The sequence below is a fragment of the Perissodus microlepis genome, chromosome 6 (genome assembly GCF_051167445.1).
Source record: "Perissodus microlepis isolate ML-2025 ecotype Zambia chromosome 6, ASM5116744v1, whole genome shotgun sequence".
NCBI lineage: Eukaryota > Metazoa > Chordata > Actinopteri > Cichliformes > Cichlidae > Perissodus > Perissodus microlepis.
In genome coordinates this window covers 17,865,561-17,890,529 of record NC_140466.1, presented here as the reverse complement: position 1 = coordinate 17,890,529, position 24,969 = coordinate 17,865,561, and the positions used below count along the sequence as shown (strand labels likewise).

Genomic DNA, 24,969 nt, shown 5'->3' with positions numbered 1-24,969 from the left:
AGAAAGTAGAAAAAGTTTGCGAGGGCATTACAAGTACACAGTGAGACAGAGGAAAAGGCAACAACGGATGGAGAAATAACAGGAGGGGAGAGGATGGATCGGCAGGGAAGAGATGTATATGCAAAAGAGTGGAAGTTGAAAAAGACACAAGGAATAGAAAAAATAATACATTTGCAATATACTAAGCATATACTAAGCTAAGCATTATGTTATAGAGAGAACTCCTGTTTTAGCACCTCAGATTTTCTCTGTTTTATCATAAAAAATGGGGCAGCAAAAGTATAAGTAAGTACCAAATGCATTTTCCATAAAGAAATGATGCACTGTATGTAAATAAGCCTATCATGAGGTCTGCTACCCTTTTAAGATAAGAGCCCACTGTGAATTAGGGATGCTATTGAACATTTCCTCTTTCCTACAGCTATGGCATATCCCTCAAATCTCTAACACGAGTTAGGGTTAACAAATGAGGATGGATACATGGCCTAAATCTTTCCCTGTGACCAGTGCCCCTTCATGCGTGAGAAAAATTGCTCCAGAACTATGTTCATCATGCGCTAAGCTTAAACTGGGGCTTGATAGGAGCCACGAGGTCTGGGGTAGCTTTCAGACTTACTTTCTGCATGATGTGGTTGACCCAGGGTGACGTGCAATTGCTGAGGTCAGGGCCTTGGGTATCCCAGTGGCCCAAATGAGCTACGCACACGTATGTAGCCACGCCTGCAAGATAAGCAAAGGGAAGATAATATGACAGCACTGACATTCACAAGGAGAAAGGAAGACTCTTGAGCTCCTTAGGGTTCGCTAAGCATTTTGTGTTTGCCTGTGTGTGTGTGTAATTGGTGGATCATTACTGATGTGTGTATTAACCAGTGTTGGGACTAATGCGTTATTAAGTAACGCGTTACAGTAACTACGTTATTATTGTGGTAACGAGCACGGTAACTAGTTATTATGCCAAAATCAGGAACGCGTTACTCGTTACTGGGATTTAGCTCGTTATTCGTTACTTCGTGTGGTGGCTATCGCGGAGCTTCCACAGATTCAGTAACATTAGCAAGTGGTGGAGGCCAGCAGGTGGATGAGAGAAAGGGGAGGCAAGAGGAGGAGAGACCCGAAGCGGCCGCCCGTCCGAGTGTCAGGTGAACTGAACTTCAGGTAAGAAGTTATGACCTGCAGTCTATCTGGGTCAGATATGAACCAAGTTTAGGTGGAGTTTATTTTCGTTGTGCTGACTTTTTCGTACTGCGTGCTAGCTAGCATGACGGGGTTTCTATACAGCTGGGTGGTGCTATGTTACTGATGTTGAACTTTATTTTGTTCATACGGTTAATTATTAGAGTTGCCAACAGTTCCCTAAAAAACGGAATCGTCTGGTATTCAGAGAAATTATTACGCATTTCGTATTTAGGTGAAAAGGAACAGTTTGTCCCGGACTTCAGCTACAATGAAAAAGACACAAAGCTGGAGTTATTCTTTGTCTTTGCTGCACAGCTGCCTCTTCTTCTCTCATTCTCTCACCCTCCCTCTCCTGTTGCTACTTTAATCATGAAACTGATCAATGATCAGCTGATCGGCTCTCTTGTTTATTCATCGTCCACTTTGCGCCAGAAAGAGGAAACCACCGGATGTCGCGTTAAACAACAGCAGCACGTTTGATCAGCTGTTGTTAGAATTTATTTAATATTACTTTCTAGTATCAGCTGATGTTTGCTGGAGCCACAGCTGTAAAGCTGCTGGTCATGATATCAGTTTGTATATCTGGTGAGAGGGAAACATGAAGATGAAACCAGGAGATGTCCTTACTGAATCATCAGAGCTGAACAGGTGATGGAGAAACAGGTTTACCTTTTAGGTGACATGAATGAGTTGAAGTTATGAACTGTTTCTGAGAGACAAATAACACCAGGATCCTTTTCTAAGTAGCTGACAGCTGGTAACTGTGCAGGGGCGGATCTAGCAAAGTGTTGCCAGGGGGCCAGGTAGGGCATTAACAGGGAAAGGGGGGCACAAAGAAATACTTTCTTATTCTCATTTAAAATGTCTAGCTTTTAATAAATAATTATCTGAGTCTTACAACAAACGATTGATAGATTGATACATATATACCATCAGAACAGTGTACATCACGGTCACAACAGTGTTTGTTTTCATTCAAAGGCTTTATGATATTTGCTATAATGGCGGGCCGGTCTCTAGTCAAAATGCCCGGGCTGATTTTTTGTCCCAGTCCAGCCCTGTATGCAGCTCATCTGCAGTCTGGTGTTACCTACATATTCCTATTCGGAAGGCAGAATTTCTGAGTTCTGAGTACAATCAAAAGCACCACGACTGCAGTTTTTGTGTTGGATGTAAAAAGCACACATGACGCTGTGACGTAGGCTAGAATCATGGCGGCGGTGAACGACGGTCCAGGCGTGGGATTTCTCTCGTGGAAATATGCACATTATTTTTTCCTTTTGTAGGTGGCACAGTGCACTTGTGGCAAGTAAGCAAGCTAGAAGACTGGCACTCTTGCTGGGTATCCAGTTAGCAACACATTAACAAGAGAAGTCTGAGTAAAACCAAAGTTACTTTCCCTAGTAACTAGTTACTTTGAAAGTAACGAGTATTTTATTTATTATTATTAATCCTTTATTTATCCAGGTAAAAAATCTCATTGAGATTAAAAATCTCATTTCCAAGAGAGACCTGGCATCATGGCAACAAAAGTCACATACCACATAGGTATATAACATTTAAAACAAATACAATATCCCATACAAACATGTGTAAAATATACAATAACAGATCAAGAGTAACTTGAAGTAACTGAGTTACTTTTGATGGAAGTAACTAGTAATGTAACTAAGTTACTAATTTAAAGTAACTTACCCAACACTGGTATTAACTGACCCAAACACGAATATTTGTCCTGACAAAGTGTTGTGTATGTGTGTGTGTGTTATATCATTTTTCCAATAATTACTTGGTAGGAGAAAATAACAAAAAAGTAATATATAGATTATTCACACACACTGTTACCATGTATAACTGTTTATGCGATAGAAACTATTTGGCCTCCTTACCCAGTGTCCCTACAGGGCACGGCTGTTTGGCCGTCTGGCCCTGCTGTGTGCGAGGCCACGATATGTCGGCTGTCACTACTGGATTACAGAAGTCTTGAGGAGGGAGGATTGGGGGCTGTGGGGGTGCTGGAGGGACTTGCACTGGAGGGGATCGACCCCCAACTTTCTGATTGGTGTCAGGAATCTGATTGCTGTCAGACGATGAGCCTCCAGGAGGAACCAGAATGGGCTGGCGGAGAGTGGTTGTTGTTCGATACCGCTGACCAGGGGATGTTGTCAGTAGAGGCCTTGGAGTGGTATAGGAGGGGGGAGACCGTGTGGTGGTGGCGGCACGGCTGGTAGATGAAGAGGAACCTCCCCCACCAATTGGTCCCCCTCCTCGGTTTGGGGGGATTATGGGAGGTGGGCGAAAGTCTAGGAGAGAGGAGACTCTGGTTAAATTCACAAAAACACACAAAGCCTGAGTTCTTCAATGAAAAGCCAGAAGGAAAAATATGTGCTGTGCACATTTGTGGATCCCCACAGTATTAGATTACAGGTGGTTTTATGAGCCCTGGATGCTAGGGCTTACGCCTTCAAGGTTCATCCTTGGGATAAAAAACGTAAGATGTACAGTGTTAAAAGACCCATCCGCATTAGCACCAAATGATTCGAGCAATCAAATAAGCATAAATAATGTAGCAACGGACACAAACACATTGCAGGGATTTGTTTACACGGTGCCAAATAGCTTTGACAGGGAGTAGCTCATGTTTCTGATGACTTCCCAATGTTAGTGTTTCATCCTTGTCAGTGCGGTCATGCGCCAGATCTTTGTGGGGTCGTTTCCTACTATCGAGTCCTATTTATTACCATCAATTGCATGACATGTTTCTAAACAGTTCAGCCAACAACACTTATAACAGAACAAACTTGAACGTGTGTGGTAAAGTTGGGTTTGTGAAAAAGTTTCAGTGTATAAACTGCAACTCTCCAGCTCAAAGCATGACCAGTGATTGGTTTTCCCTGCATCTGTGTTTCCTTTGGGGAAACTAATGGTTCTTGCTGCTTAACCTGGCAGAAAAAACATTCTTTCAGTGGCATGCATGATTCATAGCACTATGACATCACAAGAGGTAGGAAGGCCACTTAAATGCATACGGCACACTCTTCTATTGTCAATATTTAATTGTAAAGAGGTTCAATTATTCACATTGACCCTGTTTAGGGGACAAAAATAAAGAATGAATGGATGAGATGATGGGAAGCATACAGTATGTTGGTGTCTGTGCCATCGTGGATGCAGAGGCTGTACCAGTCTGTCTCACTCTCTTTGCAAGATCAGTCTTACACGATTAAAAAACGATATGAAGAAATGAACAATTTTTAAATTTGATTTACAGTTAAATACCGTACACTGGAGGAGACTAGTCTCTAAAGCTTAATTGTTACTTGCCTTTTACAAAAGCACAGATTAGTCTCATCTGCCGCACATTTACTATACAGCTGAGCATATTTATATATGTAAAATATACACAAGAGCACTTTTTAGAAGATTGTAATTACAGACATCTGTCTATTAAGTTTACATATTCCACATTATGTGAGTTGCCTTGTCTCCAAACTACGCTGTAATAATTTAATAATATTGCACTTTTGCACCTGGTATTTTTAGATTCAGCTACAACTTAGTTACTAAACAAAAATCAATAGAAGATTCTAAAAATGTGTTCTGGCTTCACCCTGCTATTCAAATCCCACAGTGTGTGACACGCAAACACACACAGCACAGATCACAAGGCAACTCAAATATGAACTCTTCAATTTCACGTTATGCTACTTTCTTCAACACAAATATGTATTTTCTAATCTTTCTCTTCTGAGTCAGCTTGTAGACTTTTTTTTTTTAACACACAAAGCAATGATAACCAAAAACCTGTTTAGAGAAGACTGAGCTGCACGTGCCTTCAAACATTTCGTATTTCTGATTTCTGGTTAACAGGGTTTTTTAAAAATTTTCAGTTTAAAAAATAATAACAATAAGCTTAAAAACTGCCTTCGTGCTAAAATGACTGATTTCACAATTTTCAGGAGACTTGTGTTTCTCATTGGTTTGCTTTAGGTCATAATACGTATTACACGGTGGTCACTGACACTGTAGGGTTGCAGATGTTTCACTGAAGACGTGCAAGTCTGACATGAGCCTAAATATAACTCCACACGTGTGTGTGTGTGTGGCAGGTGTTTAGCTCTTACTGATTTTAATTTCACATTAATTTTCCACTGATTTGAATTAGACAGTGAACTTACGCGATAGACGTAATAACAAGTGAAACAACCCATTAAGTTATAAATGGACTGTGCAAAAAAATAGCTTTACTTTTTGCATTGTTTTAATAAATGTTGTCTATTTTAATTTGTTCCTTGTTTTTGGGTAGGGGGGTTGTTGGGTAGATGTGAGTGGAGAATAAAGTGCGAGTGTGTGGGTTGTTGTTGAATGGAGTGGGTGTTTATATTGTTTCCTGTGAACTAAAGTTGTCCCTTCCTGTGGATTTTTTTTCTTTCTCACTTTAATTAAAAGACACCGGGCTGTGCTTCTCTCCATCATTCCGTCTTCCTCCCTTTCTGTCTGTCTGCTTGACTGACAGCCATCTTACATCCCGCTCCTCCTGTATGTTCTGTTCTGTTCCTTCACAACTCAATGGAGTGTTTCCGTACCTAAACTGTGCTGCTCCCCGTTCCTGAATCACTGCCGCCCTGCCTCATGCATTCTCCACGGAACATTGCCATCAATCATGCGTGGCGGCAGTGGCCTAGGGACTAGCTGTCAATCTGCGTGTGTTTGTATGAGTGTGTGTACTTATGAAGCAGAGACAGAGTATGTGTGTGTGCCTATCTGGACTCAAACGGGAAGCTCCATTAGGGCCTCTGCCACAACAATAGAAGAGTAATGGTGTGTGTGCATGTGTGCGTGACTGAGGTTGATGTCTGCTGTCATTCCAGTACAGGGCAGCAAACACGCTGGCTGGCAGCTCCGGGTGAGGTAACACAAAAGTCTGCAAGCATCATAGGCAAGGGGCCACAGCACATCGCTCTCTATCTCTCTTGCTTCCTTCCTTCCTTCCTTTCTTCCTTCCTTCCTTCCTCAGCTGTTCTTTTAACATTTTTCACCCGATCTTATCTCTCACTCATAACTTTCTTCCACTATCTGAGACATCTTGTAGCCTTTCTCAGCACTACTTTAAATGTGCACTGCACTATGTTTTCTTATTTTTTTTTTATTTTTCTCCTCCTTTTCCTTGTTGTTTTGCAGCATTTTGGCTAAAAACGACATTCTAATGCTATGAATTCATCACCGCCATCACTCAGGATGCTGTGTAAGAGACCGTAGGGAACTATAGGAGCATGACATAACAGGTCCATGAAACATTTATGAAGAAAGAAGGCTAGAGGTTGCAGTTGTGGGGACTGACATATCTCCCCGCATTGAAACCGAGGGAACCTTGAGGAAATGTTCCGTGAAAACTTCATGATGTCAGCTAACCTAAACACTATGCTCTTTGCCAAAACTGGTGCCACAAAAACACGCCGACAAATTTAGTACAAGCTCGTCACTTAAGGATTTTGCACGTATCTAAGCCTTGCACATGCTTGTGGGTGACATATTTTAACACATATATATTTTTAGGGCAAACCTGAGTCACTACCTTACCTGCCTTAGAATACGAGGAGATGAAAAATGGCCACATTGTGCAAAAGAAACAAGATTTTCTTCAGCGTCTTAAACTGACCAATTTGCTGAAGCCTGGTCTGCAATCGCTCCTTTTTTAAATTGAATTAACTTTCTTTAAATCATTCATTCAAATAATACATATTTGTGCAACAATGCGATTACAGTTGCGCTGATGAATAAGATCAAATAATTGCCGAGCTCTAATCTCATTCAATTCTACTGTGCAAACTCCATCTGATGAGGAAGCTCGCGTAATATAACTGAAAGCAACAGATCAGTTACTAATGGACCCAGTGGGCTCGTAGTTGTGCTCTCTGTTGCTTCCTCGGACAAGAATAAACACTTAATCTCAGAAGTGCCTGAAGTGCATCTACACTTTCATGTCAATTGCCAAACTCCATCTGAGGAACATTTGGTATTCTATTCTATTCTATTTTATTCTATTCTATTTGTTTTTCTGACCTGTAGCAAGCCCAGGGGAAGGTGAGACAGAGACAATGGCAGGGTGGCAGTAAACTTGTTCCTGAAGTTGTCATCTGTCACCACACTGGAGGGGCCACAGAGATGCTGTCAGTCAGCCTGGGATGCTAGCACATGATCATCTGACATGCAGACAGGCACTGTGTTTGTGTGTGCGAGTGTGTTTGTGTGTGCCGTGATGTTTTTCTGTGTGGGTAAGACTGCCTGTCGCTGCCTCTGCTCTGTTGCAGAGAATGCTCTTGTTGACTTCTCACTTGGTAAACAGAGGGATCGTAAATCCACAACACAAAAGGTAGAAGGCAGGGAGGAGAGAGGAGAGGGAAAACGAACTTCCCCTGGCAAGTTTCCCACACTGTCAGGAAAAAAATGGCAGACAGGTGGCAAGAAGGAGAGGCAGAGTGAAACGGAAGCAAAGAGGGACATGAATTAAGGGAGAAGTTTTGCAGAACTTGAATGAAGTGTCTATTACATTATCGAGAATGTGAGACGACTTAGCGAAAATCTACTGCATCCGTGCCCTCACACATGCAAACACTATTCTGAGCAGTGGGGAAGGATGAATCTAGAGGGGTAAAGGCAAAATGATAGTCTGACTGGGGGCCCAAACGCTTTCTAGGCTTGATGGTAGCACACGCGCTAAATGGAACTGCATACAGCGATAACATGCCACCCCTATGGCTGAAGAGCACACACACACATAAAACCAGAGCTTGTGGCGAGTGGCTCAAGTCTGCTGATAAGACAGAATGGAGCACTTCAAAGTAGCGATACTTTCAAGATTAAAAACAAAAAACCCCACACATACACAAAAACAACCCCCACTAATGGAGCCTCACTCAAAATGGCTGCCAGGGACCCGCACCACGATCTACAGCTAATGCTTCACATGCAGACACATCCCTGCTCAGCCCTGTTGGCTTTCCAGTTGCATAATCATGCCATCCCTCTGCTGAGCTCTAAGGCACCTGCAGCAAGTTTTCCAATTACATGCTTCTTTCTTAATCAGAGGAAGCTCCCTTGTTCAAAGCAAAAAGCTAATGGGACAGACCAAATTGTCTTTTTTAAACCCTTTTTTTTTTAAAGTTTTAAAATATAAAGAATCATCAGCACATTCCTTTAGAGCCTCGATTGCTCCTTTTCCAGGCAGGCTATAAACTTATGTCAGTTATATGAGAACTGCGATGAAAATTTATCTATATGGCATCTAGTAAAATACAATGAATATATTTGAATGGGAGTTGTTTGCTTTGCCCCATATCTTTCAAAATTAAGGGCAACCCTGGCTGGCTTGCAAAGGTGAACCCAGGCACAGTTCAACTGGGCATGTTGGGTATGATATGCATGTAGCGTGATCGCTATCCAAGCCCAAACATGGATCTACAATGCTTCCTCGATATGGCTGTATTGTTGTTAACTACAAATATGAGCACAAAAAGCACATAAGGTCGTGAAACTTGTACTCTAAAAGCGTATTTTTTTTCAGCCCTGCATTTGTGTTTGTCAAAGAGAGAGAAAACAAGCACAAGACAGGAATCCATACGCTGAGCCAAGCTGATGGAGATTTGGGCCTAGATCTTCGAGGCCAGTGTGAAAGCAGGCCAGCAGTGGGGTCGGGAGGGGGACCAGTCTTTCTAAAGGATGGTACACGGCAACCAGTCTCAGTACCCTGTTTTTTGACCTGCACATTTAATGTCAAAATGTCAAAAGTAAAATCCTAATGCACATATGGGGACATGCTCCGATAACTGCTATTGTTTCTGTTTACTTTCTGCTGGGCTGTGGATTTCCCTTCCACTCTATTGTCCAAGCTAGGCCTGCTTAATTTGGCATCTGCTCTTTGGCAGGAGGAAAGCAGTGCTGAGGCCAAATGCACGCAGAGGGCCTGGCAGAGGCTATCCAATCGATAAGGACACACTCCAGGCAAGGAACAGGTGCAGCAGACTCTCTGAAGCAGAGCTCAGTCTCTGCTGAGATGGCTGTGCTGTAATGTTTTTGGGAGTGAGGGAGATAGGCAGCGATTGAGCAGCCGGTGAAAGATGCAGGTGTAGAAGACAAGAGTGGACAAATTCCTGAAAGTTACTATCTAATAAAGCATTTGATATTGGTGTACAAGAACGGTGTTATGAAGAGAGCGCAGAAATGATCGGTTTACAATGTACTATCTAAAACTACGTAGACATAAGTAACAGTTATATTCAGTAAAAATGACATATACCTGAAAATGCTTAGATGCTAGGACTTTTCACTTGAAAGCTGCGTTGTAAATTACTTTTACAAATCTTTCTACAAAGATGGGCTCAAAAGATATTAAATTATAAAGTTGTCCCTTTCTAAACAATCATAAAACAAACTAAGTAACCTCCCTTCACTTTTGCAGAGCTGTGTTATCGTGTGATGTGAATAACTAAAGGACCTAACACAAAGAGAGTTTGCACACAGAGTCTCTCTCACACACACACACACACAAACAGCTTGCTTTGACGGGCCAAAAATGTTCTGAGGGTTAGTCTAATCAGTGACCTGGTGGAAGATGGTCTCCACTTCAACCGCTAAGTATTTTTCTTTCTCCCCTTAAGCTGACTTCCAACATTTCCTGCACTGCTAAGCACTGCTGCTTGATTGCAATCTGGTGTCAAGGAGAAGAGGAGAGGAGGGAAGAGGAAGGAGAGGAGAGGAGAGGAGAGGAGAGGAGAGGAGAGGAGAGGGAAATGAGAAAAGGAAAGGAAACGAGAGAAAAGGAAAGGAAACGAGAGGAAAGAGCTGGACTTCCTTAGGAAATATAACTATGCAATTTCAGCCATTAAGAGTTCAAAGGTGAACCTTTACATCTTGTTAACCTGACAGTATTGAAAGCAAGGTCATCTTTATATAACAGAAGTAGTGTTTAATTACTCTCAAGGACAGATCATTTTGACTCTCCGGTGTATATTGTGTTGCTTAATGGTTAAACCACACATTTTATTTTATTTTCTACTTAGCTATTGCTTAAAAGCAACGTGCCAATGTGAGAATTGTATTTTTATTAGTAAAACACTTGGAAGTAACTGTCAAACAATATGCTGTCTTTTTGTCTTCTAATTAACTTTTTTTTTTCTGGAGCACTGCTCTCCAGTTGCCAGAACAAAAAACAATCCACCAGGATTACTCCAGAAAGTTTCGCGCAATGTTTCTTTTTTTAAAACCGATTTCAGTGTGTTGCATCTATCCCATAGAATATGCAATCAGACTGTCAGACATGAAATTAGGACCTCGGGTAGATCACAATCCTTAAGAGCACTAGAAAGAGTATATATAGCACTTGTGAGAGTGCAGTAAGGTGAAAAAAAAAACCCTGCACAAGACAAAATGAGAAGAGAGTGAAGACAAGTAATACAAAGACAGAGAAGGCAGTGCTTCTTAGTTTTAGCCATGTTTTTCCCTCCTACCCCGTAGATACAGATAACATGAATAATTTTGTGACTTTGTTGGGAAAACTTTTTAAAGTGTGGCAAGGCAGACTGGAGGTGATAAATTATTCAAATGTTTCATCGGAGCCATGCCGCTTGCGTAGGGCAAGTCTCTATAATATGCATGTAAGAAGACGTGATGAAACAACTCCATAAACAGTAGAGAATGAGAGAACGTTTGGGGATTGTGAGGGAGGAGAAAAGGGTGATGCAGAGACAAGTGACTTTGACTTTACATAGGCATTCAGTAGGACTCTATAATATATAGATCTAAAGGACTCTCAATGAAATAGCGCTGTGTGATGTGGGAACCGGTTGGGAGCAGAAAAGGAGGACAGATTAGGCGCTAGATAAGGAAGACAGAGTGAAAAACAGAGGAAAAAAACACTGAGTGAAAGAGAAAGATGTATGAGCAGGATGGAGGAAATGTTAAGATTCCTGTCATTGTGAGGGCATGTGTTTGTGTAAGAGGCAGGGAGAGGAAGAATGTCGATTTAACAGAGAGAAGTCCAAACATTAACAATAAATGCAGAGGGCACAGTTTACTTTCTCGTTAGGTACCAAGGGATAAATAAAATATGCATTTCAAAAAGAAAAATTTCTGCTCCGTGTTACATCAATGACGCGACAGAGAAAACCTGCACATCATATGTTAGCCCAAGCTGAACTAAACCTGCTTTATTTGTTTCTCCCCTGCGATCCCCTTTAAATCCGTCAATGCGATATATGAAACTAGGCCTGACATTTTCAGCACCGGGGTAAATAAACATGACCTTTAAATACCTCAAACATTTCAGACTTCTGCATATTGTGATAATTTTCTAACATATGACTCAAATTAAGACATGGTATGTATATATGATAGAGAAAATATTAATTTAGGTACTCAAAAATGTTTAGGTCTGATATCCATTGTTTCATTGTTCACGTGTTCGGTGTGGACATTACTGGTGATGGAAGCTGTGTTGAACGGCAATCTTTCCAAATGCAAATAAATAAATAAATAAAATCAAACATGGTTATATATGGGGATTATATTTCACATAATATAAATCTTTCTCTTGTACCGCCCTGTGATCCTTCCCAGTGAATCAAATCAAACACACTCAAACTGCTGCATAGCTAACAAAAGCTAGCATCTAACTAGCATACGTGGCTGATGTTGACTTCAACACTTAACCTCCTCACTACCTTTCTGTGGCTTTTGACCAAATATATTTGTCAGAGTTCATGCTTCTTTTGTCTTTAGGGTTTAGTGAAACGGCGAGGCTGAAAGAAAAATAGGCTAAAGACGTGTCTTTGCTGTTGCTTTGTCCAAACAGGTGAATATAACAGCTATCAATCACTGGAGGAGAACATCAACAACCGCTCCATCGTCTGAAAACGCAGCTGTCTTTTTCTTATTCGTGACTGACGTCATTAATACGTCATCAGTGTTTCTGCAATTGTTCTTCCTGCCAGTGGAGGGAGCAAAAAAAAAATCCACACTGCATGTTTAGCTGCTAGGTTGTTTTACTAGTGTACAATGACCTCTGACTGCAGAGTAGCCTAATTCAGCATGCTAAAATAATATGATTGTAATATATTATTATTATTTTAACCACGGCCTAATACAAGTCTGTTTATCTTTTCCATTTTTGCTTTAAATAAGAGTACTTTTACATGAGTTCAGTCTTTCAGCATACCGTCCCTGCCCTGTTGTTCACATTGAAATGTGTGTTCCAAAAGCAAACAGTGCAAGCGCTTCAGACTGAATTCTTTTAAACCATTTGCCTTTTGTCATCCAGACACAACAAAGTAATTGGTTCTCTCTGCGTTGTACCCCAATTACACTCAGCTCTCAGTGGCCTACCTCATCCTTCTCTCCGAGCATGGCCCATTTCCTGCCTCATTTTATATCTTAAGAAGTCCATATGAGCCGAAACAAAAACAAGGCGCGCATTAAGCCACATCAGTAATGAGTGGAAACCCTCAGAATGGCTCTTTTTCTTTGGTCTGTTTCCTGGAGTGACTAAGAGACATGGGATCATACTCACAGCAGTATATGCTGAATGCATTTAGTTAGTGAATAAAATGGTCGAATACCTTCTCTAGTTTTAGAAGGCACGAAGGGCAAAACACTGTGCCAAAATGCAACAAAATAAAAATTTAATGAGCTATTGCCTCACTTTAAGAAGAATGAGAGACTCGTGCAGTTAAGCCAGTTAAATTATTTCTTGTCTTCACGGAGTGACGGAGTGAAGCGAGGAGGAAAGTAAAAGTGCGGAGCAGCATTGATTGTATGTATTTATCCCCTGCTGGTCAGCAGTCTGGCTTGTTGCTGTGCACTGGAGGTCATTCTTCACATTGAATCCCCATTGATCTCCTCTTTAGAGCCTCCTGAGACACCCTGAGCTCTATTATGAGAGTATTCACACTCACCAATAAACACGAATGCACGCTCATGAATAGAGAAATAAACCCGTACTGTAAGTACATTAGCACATGGGTATGGATATTATTATGCATGTCTAAACACACACATAAGCATATTTTTACACCATGGCCCCCTTCCACATACAGCACACTGATCGGTAGAAACCAAGTTTAATGCTGCCTCTCTCTATAATTTCTTGTACTGTGCCTCCTAACTGCTTGTAAGAGCATGCGTTAATTCAGACATCATTTAATAAGACACGCCGCCAGACTGCCTTGACCACTCCATAGAAAGGTGCTGAAAGGCAATTACGCTGGGCAAATAGCCCTTCAGGCTCCAGGGGCCTAAGCCCTTCCATCCAGAGGGAAGGAAGAGGGGAGGGTGTACTCTAACCTCACACCAGAGTTATATGAGTCACCCTCGGTTAGATAGACAGAATTTCTAGTGCTTTTAAACAGATACAGCAATTCTATTTAAAACACGTGCTGCTTGTTAACCCTAATGAGTCACCTTATCAGCTGGATTTATGACCCTGTATCGAAATACTTTGACCTTTATTTGACCTGATCCATGTATGACCCCACCCCCTACGCTTAATCATGTAAAGAATTTTGATTGCATCTGTTATTTCTGACACAAAAACAAAAAAATGAACCAGGTTTGCGATGCCCAAAGAGTTGAAAAGCTGCACTGGCTGGAAAAAGTGTCCTTTTGTGTACTCCAGTGTCAGGCTGTAATCATCTGCTGCTGTAATACAAACAACCTGTCTCTAAAGATATATATCTATTAAAATTTAAACTGCTTTCGTCTTTTAAAAGTAATAGTTAGCTTTGCGCTTTAGCACTGACACAGGGAAATTGCAGATTTTAGTCAGTTTGCATGGTGAGAACATTTGGGAGCAGATACATATGAATGGATAAAAAGCAAACAAAATAGTGCATGTAACGGCTTAAAGTGTGTTCAGATTGTCATCTTATATGGATGTGAACGCACCATCAGTTCCCCCGTCTTCCAGATACTCCTGGCTCCACTCGAGATGAATGCATTATGATTTGTTAAGCAGTTGGGGAAACTAAAGAGAAAGCTGGCAAGTGGTACATTAAGAGCCACAAGGCATTTACGGCATTACATCATTGGAGATAGTATTCTTCTAAAGGTAGAGATCAAGGTAGCCTTTATGATATCTTTCTCATTTACGCGTAGAGGAATCTACTGCCATCTGACATCCACAACTTCAGTGGCAGTGGTATACGTAGGACCAGCTGTAAACGTTTTTCTTTTTTGACTTCTGAAAACATGCAGATATCACAAGTGGGGTGGTGGGGGAACAGTCGTAATTGAGAATCATGACAGCACAGATGGTGCTTTCCTTTTTCTTCCTCTTCAAGTTATTTTGAACAATTAATTATTGGAGGCAGATTACTGCCTATAAGTATTCCTTATGTCACAAGAAAAATGATTTTTTTCTTTAATGTTAACATTAAAAAAGCCAAGGTAGTTCACTCGAAGATTTCAAAGAAATCACATCACGGGCTAGCCATCACTTTCAGTACCAAAGACATTTTCTAACCGCCATAATTTTCTTCTGGCTCACACATATAGTAACGAGAAATTGGAAATCATTAAGAGATGATGAAAAAACGAGGTGGAGTGATGAGAAAGAGGTAGAGAAGGGAATCTTAGACCTTGGCTTGGACCTACCATTGTTGCCGAAGTCGAGCGAGTACTTGACCACGTGGTAGTTATTCCACACATACAGCAGGTTGTCTCTAGGGTTGTAATCCACTGCAGCTATGTACTGGTAGGAATTAGGGAAGGGTATGTTAACCGTCATTTCTTTCCCCTTATCAGTGTTGTACATGTAGTCAATCTTGTTCCCCGTGCCTTCGTTGTCATCATCTTCATAGACGGTTTTGACAACATAAAGGACTCCGCAGATCATGAACGCATTGGAGGCAGAGCGCTTGTCGTAGCTCGTGTCCCAGGAGCCTTCGATGCGCAGGGTGTAGGGATTGAGCTGGCTCACCACGATGCGCCCATTGTTCTGCTCCGTTGCGTAGATCACCCACAGACCGTTCTCATCCACCGCCAGGTCAATGTCCGACTTGCCCCCCCAGCGGTAGGGCGACGTGTCGTGGTAGTTGGCGTTGGCAATAATCGCCTCACCGCTCTTGATGCGCGTGCGCAGGTCAAACTTTACGATGTTGCGGGTCCGCTCCTTGTTGAAGAACAGCGCACCGTCATAGACGACAAAGCCAGTGCCGTCCACGCGATGCGGCAGTTTGTATGTGGTGGTGGGACGGCCTGCGATGAAGTCCTCCTTCGATGAATACTCAGTCAGCGTGTCCGTGCGGTATGGTGTCCAGGGCATGTAGTAGATCTTGTCAGAGGCCTGCAGCGGATCTTTGCACCAAGCACCAGACTGATGGTCCGATTCAAAGAGATGTTCGCTTTGGTAAACTCCCCGAAGAATGCCGGGGCACAGAAACACTGAGGAACAAAAGAAAACATTTTCACATTAGATAAGTTTAAATTACACGGCTGATGTAAAATGTCAACTGTTCTCAGTAGAGTTCCTGACAGAGCTTTTGAAATGTTTGCCTCCATTCATACGTGTTTCTAAAAAAACATAACAGAGTATTTTAACTTAACCACCGGTGAGTGATGATGACATGATAGGCTTACTGTGTTGTGATTTGGATGTTGTATAGTCACTGTCATTGTTAAGCACAGCAACAGTATGCCTTCTATTCAACAGATAATACGATGCTCTCACAGCGAAAAGATGAAGAGAAAATGGCACATTTTGTTCTACTTCCACCCTTTCCCTCTATTCCCATTTCTCCCTCCCTCCTCAGCTCCTCATTAGTCTCACAGCTCTTTCTTCCTTTCTCTCCCTTTCTATTTCTGTCAGGAACAACCAACTGTAGAACCAAACACATCTTTTATCGTCTGCTGTTTTTGCAGTTGTTACAATAATTCTTTTCCCACTCCACGCTCACTATTCTCCTCTTGGAATACTGGGGTCATGTTTTATGAGGGATGTGGGAGAAGTAGTAAATTCTGGGAAGCCAGTGCGACAAGAGTCATTGGAACCTTTGTAATTCAACTGGAATGTTGTCACATAAGCATATATACATATATATATATATATATATACACACACATATATATACACATATATATATATATATATATATATATATACACACACACATATATATATATATATATATATATATATATATATATATATGTGTGTGTGTACAGAGCAGATCCACATAGAGTTGCCAGATGTGCACTGTGGCTTTCCCATTTTCTCAAATAATATAATTCCAGATCCCACGCATGAGGCTCTGACTATTGATTGAATTTTCACTGGCTATCTGTTTTCATTTCATGAGGGAAGCATTTTAAATATTAAACGTCCACGTAACTCTCTGATCATTGGCTCGTCACAAAAACGTGCTTGGCCCATTGGAGAGTTCGTTAAGAAGCATTCTACACATACCGTGGAATAACGTGAGCGGAGTGTGTCTAATGAGAACCAGTAGTTCTAAATTGCTTCTATATGCTGAGATCAAGCTGTCTTAATATAGCAGCAGTGACAATGAAAGAGATGTCATGCTGCCACGAGGTACAAAACGCTTCAAGCGCTGGCATCAAAAAGTGACGCCCAATCCTGGATTTTGAGCATGTGCGAATGTGGGCGTGCTTGCTTCACAGACTTACCTTTTTGTTCTACTTCTGCACCAGCCATAGGCAAAAGATTTGAAGAAAAAAAAGAAAGCACAAGAGCGAGAAAGAAAGAGATAGAGACAAGAGACAAAAATAGATTAATGATGCAATAATAAGGAAATCATGATAATACAATCTCAGATCTCCATAATCGGCCTCATATTTCATTCTAACCTTGTGAGAGTGCCAGGATGCTCTCCATGTGTGATTGGTAATAACATTACATAAGCGTCTGAGGAGACTGCACTGCAATGGGGAAGCTATTTGACAGTATTCAACTCACATATGTTGCACACGCGCATGTGGGCAGACAGAGATGCACATGTCAAGCAGACACAGAACGAGGGAGGGAAGACAAAATGAGAGCAAACACACAGGAGCATGGCACAACACGCTCAAGCACACATGTTCACGCTGTCCGCGGTGGTCCTCAACCCGGTGCAGGACAAAACAGAGCAATGCAAAATGACCTGAGATAATGAGCTCTTTAATGTATGCTAATAGCGGCGGCGCAATGAAAACCAGAAAATTTATTTGATTACTGGGATTGCTTTTCAGTGGACCAGCCAAAACTGCCACATTAAAATGCTTTCTGGTGCACGGTGGGTGAGCTAATGCTTGGTGTATGTCATGTCATCTTGTGTGCCTCTGAAAATGAGAGTGAAGGCATCTCTTGGGCAAGCAGGAGCATACTAAAAGAGCTGGCTTGCTTCAATCCCAACACCGGTTCCCAGTCTATTACATTCAAAGCATTATCCTTAAAAATCTGCGAGGATTGTTCATGTTGCCCGGCAATGAAATGTGCACAATTGCCTGGAACCTCTTAAACATATGAATTCTATTCCACCTTGGTCCCAGAGGGACTGAGTGGAATGTGAACACGGCAGAAACTTAATCCTGCAGGCAGTGCCCTTGTGTCTTTCAAGACTTAGAGACCTGCTGAATGGAACTAGTCCCATGAGAAAGGTGTGTGTGTGGGTGTATGTGTGGGTGTGGGTAGGGGAGAGGAGAGGAAGGCAGAGTCTTCAAAGGAAAAAACATTTGGAAGAACTTCCAGGACCTCACATGTTTACATATATCACAGATGCACTACATACTGCACGCTGCATGTTTTAATTCTTTACTACATTAAACCCCAAACTTATCCCCAACCACAAGGCATACATAAACACATGTGGCACACAGAATACACACACACCTTCATACACAGGCAACCATTAAATCCTAAGCTCATGAAAAATGCATGGTAACTGGCGCGGCTTAGCACAACTCCCGATAAATAAGCAATCTCCGAAAGAAGATCATGTTAAACCTAAAACAAGTGTGTACATCCGCGTGTGCACGTGTGTGTGTGTGTGTCCCTGCGAGGTAAGATATAAAAAGGTTCGTCACAAGAAAACAGTTCCCTTGTGAGAAAATCTTGGAAAGAAAGCAGATAGTCTGTCTAGGCAGAGGGGTGTGCACAACGGATATTACACACACACACTCACACCGGCATCCGTACATATAAATAACACAAAGAAAGGCATCGCGGTGGAGAAGACGAGGATTAATGACACCAAACAATGAGGCCTTCACATTACCTCAGGCTCTTATGGAGCCTCGCAGACACAGAGGAAAACACACAGAGTTCAAGGTTGCCAGCAACTAATAGATTTCAAATGAAAAAGTGTGGCAGCAACAAGTAAACCAAATGGCACACAAAATGTCAGACAAATGTCATTCAATTTGTACTGCTGCTCGTTGTTTCACCAGATTAATGGATATCTCTGTTGGTGAGCTCATTGCGGGGTTGTTCTGCGGTATCTCTCTTTTAATCTTGAGGACAAGGGTAAGAAATGAAAGTTTGTCATAACAGTCATTGATTTTTTTTTTCCTCTCCAGTGCAGACGGTCTAACAGAGCGAATATAGGGTGGTCGGATATTTATTGAAACCTCAAGGTTTTCTCAAGGGCAGCTCGAGCATGCAAGATGATGCAAGAGATGAAAAGTCTTTTGTGCTACTGCTAATTAAACTGCTGAGTGTAGCTAAAAGAGAAAGAGGAGGGAAAAATATGGACTTATGACAACTTGCCAGAAACGCGTCCTTGTTTCCAAGAAAACGTCAACAAGAAAGCATCTTCTCTCACACTGTGTTATTCATAATTGAATTCTGTAGAGGTGGCGGCGTATTTTTATCTATCCAGTATCTTTGACTGATCATTTGCAAAAACCACTAGGACTGCACTATTGAATATTTAGCAATGCAGCTACTGTGAAAAAACAACAACTAATTTATTCCTAGCATGGCTTTGAATGAATATTAGCAATAACGCAAACTGCAACGGTGTGTTGTGAGGATGTGTCGCCTGACTAGTTTGATTTAATAAAAATCATGTAATTATTCATTAATATCTTCAGTAAAATGGTCTGAAAAAATCTGTAATTATACAAACAACTTTACACCCATACCTTGCATGCCTTTCGTTTTAGTTCATTTCTCTGTTTTGTTTTTATTTCTCCTACACCCACCGCACACACACACACACCCACACCCACACACACAGAAGCTGTGTTAACCTAACTGTGCTGCTGTGTAAAGATAATTAGCATTTTTATTGAAAATGTATGGTTTATTAAGTAGGTATTCGTCTAGGAGGGAAGACAGTGTGTGCTCACAAGTGTGTGTAATGTGTGTGTATGCGTGGGGGGGGGGCGCCGACATGCCCGTGTGCGTGTTTCTACAGACAACGAGTGGCGACAGCAGCCTTACCACTATCATCTCTGATCTCCAATCAGCTCAGCCGGCTAAAGCCCAAGGTCGTTTATGGGCGCAGACGTTTTCTACTTTCTTTCTCTTTTTCATTATTCTATTCTTTTTCTCCTGTCCTCTCATCCTCACCCGCTATTCTATTGCATTATTTCATCCTGTTCTTTCACCCCTCCCACTCGCCTCGTTCATTCTCTCCCAGTACCTCCTCTGTATCTCTCCTACTTCCCCCAAACCAAACCCTGTCCACCTCTCACCCTGTGTCTTTTATCAGTTAATTCATTCTTTCTGTTCCCTGTCTGCTGGCCTCGTCTAACCTATTTCTCTCTCTATCTCTGTTTCAGCTGTCGCTCTGCCGTCTCTCCTTCTGTCTCATTGGTTCCTTTCCCATCTTCCCTTGCTCTCTCTGGGAAACAAAAAAAATGCCTGCATATGTGCCCACATAAACACACACACACACACCCATATACTGTACATGCATGTACAGAGAGAGACACAAACACACAAGCAGTCCCCCCCCACAAAACATGCACGTATACACACACACCCACACAAGGAAGCACACACAGATGCACACAAACAGGGCTTCTCATGTCACTGTGATGAAGTTATTCCAAGGGTCCAATCTGACAGAAGTCTTTAATTGGACAGACAAGAAGGTGATTTTATCTTTTAATTAGCTTTCCTATTGAGCCAAGTTCTATTGTCTAAAATAGACTGCACGGGTATTGCATAACATATCACTGGCTTTTCTGATTAATACACTAAATGTGGGAGTAGGCTAATTGCTTCATAACAGCAGCCAGGAGAGCCAGGGTATACCACATAAAGATGAGGAAACGGATAGACATAATCCTAAGTGTTCCTGACTTTTTTAACGGACGAACATGAATGAAACAATACGTATCATGTGTCTGCTCTTCAGCAGCACACATTTGCTGAGATTGAATCTGTCCACGCACCAGAGTTGCCTTGGAGAAGTACTTTGTACAGCGGTGTGCTAATGTATGGATATTTATAGTCTGCCTGCAGTGCGATGAGCAAGTATACACAGGTGGCTAATTACTGCCAAAGCTAGCTGGCTAGTTTGGCACACGACTGCCACACACTCGTACCACAGAGAGTCGGAGAGAGAAAGAGACAGCACTTGATTGTAGCTTTGGACAACAGCCAAAAACCTACAGTGCAGTGGAGAGAGATGAGGAGTTTTGAGGGGTAGCGCAAGCCAAAAAAAATCCTTGGGAAAAAAAATAAATTAAATAAAAGGAGGCGAGATGGAGGAGCAAAATCTCACTGAAAACTGAACCGCACATAATTAAATTACCTGTTTTACAACCCACTTTGAGAATTGTTTACTATATCTATGCAGAGGGAAACGCACCTACTCTACTCGATTGGCAGCGCTCAGGAAAAGTATGCCTGCGCTTTAAAGTCGATCGGCTCATTTCCTTTCCGTGCGGCTGGCCTGTGATAAGCAACACCTGGCCTTACAGATGACCGCAAGGGTTCAGGTGGTTACACTCAACAGACAGCACCGCCACCAGCAAGCTCGGCGTCAGGGGAGATCTGCTCGAGTGGATCCCTTGACGTTATAGTTATCTGAGCGCACAAAAGCCAAGCCTGCTTATAAATGATGACATATTAAAAATGCAGCTGGTATTCATTTCAGAACAAATTTCATTACACTATCATATAGTGTATCTATCATAAAAGCCCCTCCTCTGTTGAGCCATCTTGATTTACAACACTTTGCAGATATTTCATCACTTATTGTCTAACAAAATGCATCTTTCACGTCAATGCCGCTGGCAGCATTGATTTGCCGTGTCAAACGCGCCAGTGTGAATGTTGACGACTGAAACTCCAGCCCAAATGTCAGGAGTGCCTTCTTCTAAGTTACAAGCAATATTATGACTTTTAAAAAAGAATTGATTTTATAAATATTTGATCCATTCTGTGTCAAGGTTATATGAAAGGTTTCACTTTTTTTATACATCACATTTTTCCCCTGTTGGACTTTTCCCATGGCTAAGCACACACGCGAGCAAGGTAGTGTATCACACAGCTACCTGATCCAGCCTGAACTCTTCAGTCAGTACACAGCAGATGCTAATGTACTGTCAAAAGCTCTCTCTCCTTCACTATCTTTTTCTCCAGTGCATCACCTCCCTCTCTCCATCCCTCCCTCTGTTAGCTGAGCTCGCTAATGACTTTGATTTCAGATACTGTGTATTTTTGCAGGGACACTGTTACTCTGACTGACCCATTGTTTATCAGATCCAAAAACACAACTCGGTCGTTTTTTAAATCACTATTCTTTACGCTGACAAATCCATTAAATAAGGAGCGCTGTATTTTCAAGCAGGTGTGCGGTTATATCAAATAAAAACACGGAACATGCAGGCAAGTCTTGAATGAATGAGAGACGAGTGAAAACACACACTGCTACAGAGTCTTTTTTGATGCCTGCGTGTATGTGCTGTGCGTGCGTGGTGGGGCATTAAGCAGGTATCAGGTTGTGTTTCCATCTGCTCCAGAGAGGGCTCTGATAGTCCTATTATTTAATCTGCTGGTCATTCTAGACGCCAGGCAAGAGCCGTTTAGCCAGACATAATTGAATGCTTCAGTGTGGGAGATCACCTTGGCCGTCTGTATGGACTGCGGTGCCAAGGCCGTAGACAAATCTAAAGTGCATCTGTTATTTCTTACTTTAGGAGGGCTTTTACATAAAGCATGTGTGGGTTATGAGGGCAGAATTAAACTTCTTTACATCTCTTTGGAAATTGACTTTTTGATACAAAGAATGCAGAAATAAGCTTTTCAGTTCCAACTCTGTATGTCCTCTTGACTCTATTGCTTAGAACTGTTCTACCACAGTCATGTTTATAGCTTTACAAGCCAGACATGTATCACAGTCAGGTAATATGAAGAAGAAAAAAATTAAAATGAATCTCCAATCCAGCCTGACAGCAATGTTTGAAAATATCAAGCGGAGTTTGCTAACTGATAAAGTAATATTTTGGCATCGTTACTTTGTTCACCTGAAATTTTTACTTAATGATTAACATACCTCTTCTCATTTCATTGGAGGTGCAATGTAATTTTGACGCATTCCCTTTTCATCTTTTATGCTTCACCTAACTTCTGTCGGGTTTTGTGGCTTTCACATATGCAACCGCAGCCTGAACAAAGTACCTGTTGATGCCTGTTGTGATGGGAAAATGACTGAGGGGCTGGTATTCGCATGAGATTTTACTTTTTCATTAAACAGACACAATTAGCTGCATTCTAACTTTGCTGGAATGTACTGAAAAATAAACATCAAGGACAAAAAAAAAATCTAATCCACTAAGTCATCACGCTGATCCCTTATGCATTTGTTCTGAAGCGAGCTGTAACCCACATTCTAGTGGAAAAGATTTTTAAAAAGCCACACGACTGTTTCACTCTAGTGAATTTCCCCTCTCAGTCTCTTACCACCTGGTCAAAGGTCACATCACCATCTGTAATCATCTGAGACTGCCCTTGTTTCTCATCCTTGCTACCTTTGACTTTCCCGGAGGGGGGGAGAGGCATAATATTATAACTTCCATGTAAAGTTACTATGGCATCAAGCTGCTGAAGTTTTTGCTGTGAGTGCTGCTGCCTGGCATAACAAAAACTGCAATTTATTCATATACTGAAGAGTAGTGAACTATTTTTAAAAAAAGAGAGAGCGAGAGGGTACTTACTGTAAGGAACACACTCATACTGGACTTCGAGGTATTTGTATGTGCCGGGGCAGGGATCGGGAAAGACGTCGGGGCCGGCCACCACAGCACACTGCGTACGGTTGTTGCATCTACATAGATAGATAGATGGGATAGATGGATAGCGTCAGTTGAAAACATCCACAAATCAATTGAAAGACCTGTAACATGATACAATTCAGCGGCACCACAAACTACATTTTCCAAAATGATCGCGCAGCTGAATCAGCCTTCTCTAAAAGGTTTAAAACAAAAACGGAACACCACAGCCATCGAGGAGTGGGGATTTATTGGAGGGCTGTTGTACTGGAGTTGCATCATTTTTTTTTTTCAGCTGGAGCCCAAGCACGCTACGCCGCAAAACGCATATCCTGATATCATGTGATATAATGTAGAGCGAGATCTATTTTATCCGCCGAGTCATCCTAACACTCGAGAGTCTTCTGTGCTTAAGGACCCTTCATGTTGACACTAGAGCAGATGATACGGCCTCACCCGGTACCTGAAGTGAACATAACAGTAATGGATTCACCGAGTTCACTTGTACACAAAGGTGGCCCACAATGGATACAGAAGAGCTGTGGCACAAGGACACTTCTGCGTTGAATGTATGTGGGTGTCTGTGTGTACCTGCACGAGTGTGTGAAGCACTGACGGCAATAACCTATACCTTTAAGATTATTTTGCCCCAGACTTTAGATAATTAATTTTAATTACCAGGGGGCCCTCTCCTCTGACACACAAAAAGTAAGTATTACTCACTCTTATTAACACAGGTTATGCAAGGCAGCACACGATGTAGTATATACCCTGTGTGTCTTTTAGGGTTTCTGCTTACAGGCGTGTATACGAGCACCTGTGAAAATACATACATGACATTTACGTGTCACTGAACATTTCAAAGCTGCTCGTCACAACCACAAAAAAGTTGTTGGTGCATGACTGAAGCGCATATGTTATGATGATGCATGCATGTAATAACATAAAACGCACACTTTATCTGAGTTGTACTTCCAAGTTTAAATGAGCTACAAAAGCACACGACTGAAACATATTTCTTATACAAGAATAGCAACAACAGACAAATGAGAAAAAGCTATTTTTAAAATGCTTTCATATTAATTAGCACAACTTCTCTTTCCCTCTGTGCACACCTGTCATACAAAAGACATTTACATTCAAAACATTCAGATTCTCCCATTGAGATATTTTTAATGAGCATACAGAACCCCTCAAGTCACTTTTCCTACAATACCATTCAACAATTCGCATAATGAAATATTCATAGGAGCTAATTTAATTATTAGTTCAATATTCACATGTAACACAGAGAACTAATGTAGCCTAGACAGAACTAACTCCCTTAATTTTTTTAGCTCGGCGTCTCTCGCTGACCAGCGTGTCTCAGATCACGTGAGGGTTTATTGGAATTTGTGATGGTTTCAAACTCTTTGTGTTGTGAAGTCTGTCATATTCTAACAATACCCACCCATCTTCTCTCCCTCCTCTCTTTTTTCTCGCCTCTGTGCTTTTTAATTTCTTGCCCTGGTACCTTCATCATCGGTCACCTGTCATCAGTGCGAGCTGTGGGCTGAGGGGGGGCAGGGGACA

The 24,969-nt window shown here is 41.7% G+C and overlaps 1 protein-coding gene across 9 annotated transcripts in view; it reads right to left on the bottom strand.

Moving 5' to 3' along the window:
* Positions 1 to 24,969, bottom strand: part of adgrl3.1 (adhesion G protein-coupled receptor L3.1) — a 119,602-nt gene that overhangs the window by 41,432 nt on the left and 53,201 nt on the right. For all 9 annotated transcript variants that reach the window (XM_084931222.1, XM_084931216.1, XM_084931219.1 and 6 more), the window contains 5 exons: positions 23,341 to 23,450; positions 16,855 to 16,869; positions 14,824 to 15,612; positions 3,069 to 3,482; positions 617 to 720 (listed from right to left, as the gene is read on the bottom strand). In XM_084931222.1, coding sequence (XP_084787348.1) covers positions 617 to 720; positions 3,069 to 3,482; positions 14,824 to 15,612; positions 16,855 to 16,869; positions 23,341 to 23,450 — 1,432 coding nt within the window. The remainder of the gene's footprint in view (positions 1 to 616; positions 721 to 3,068; positions 3,483 to 14,823; positions 15,613 to 16,854; positions 16,870 to 23,340; positions 23,451 to 24,969) is intronic.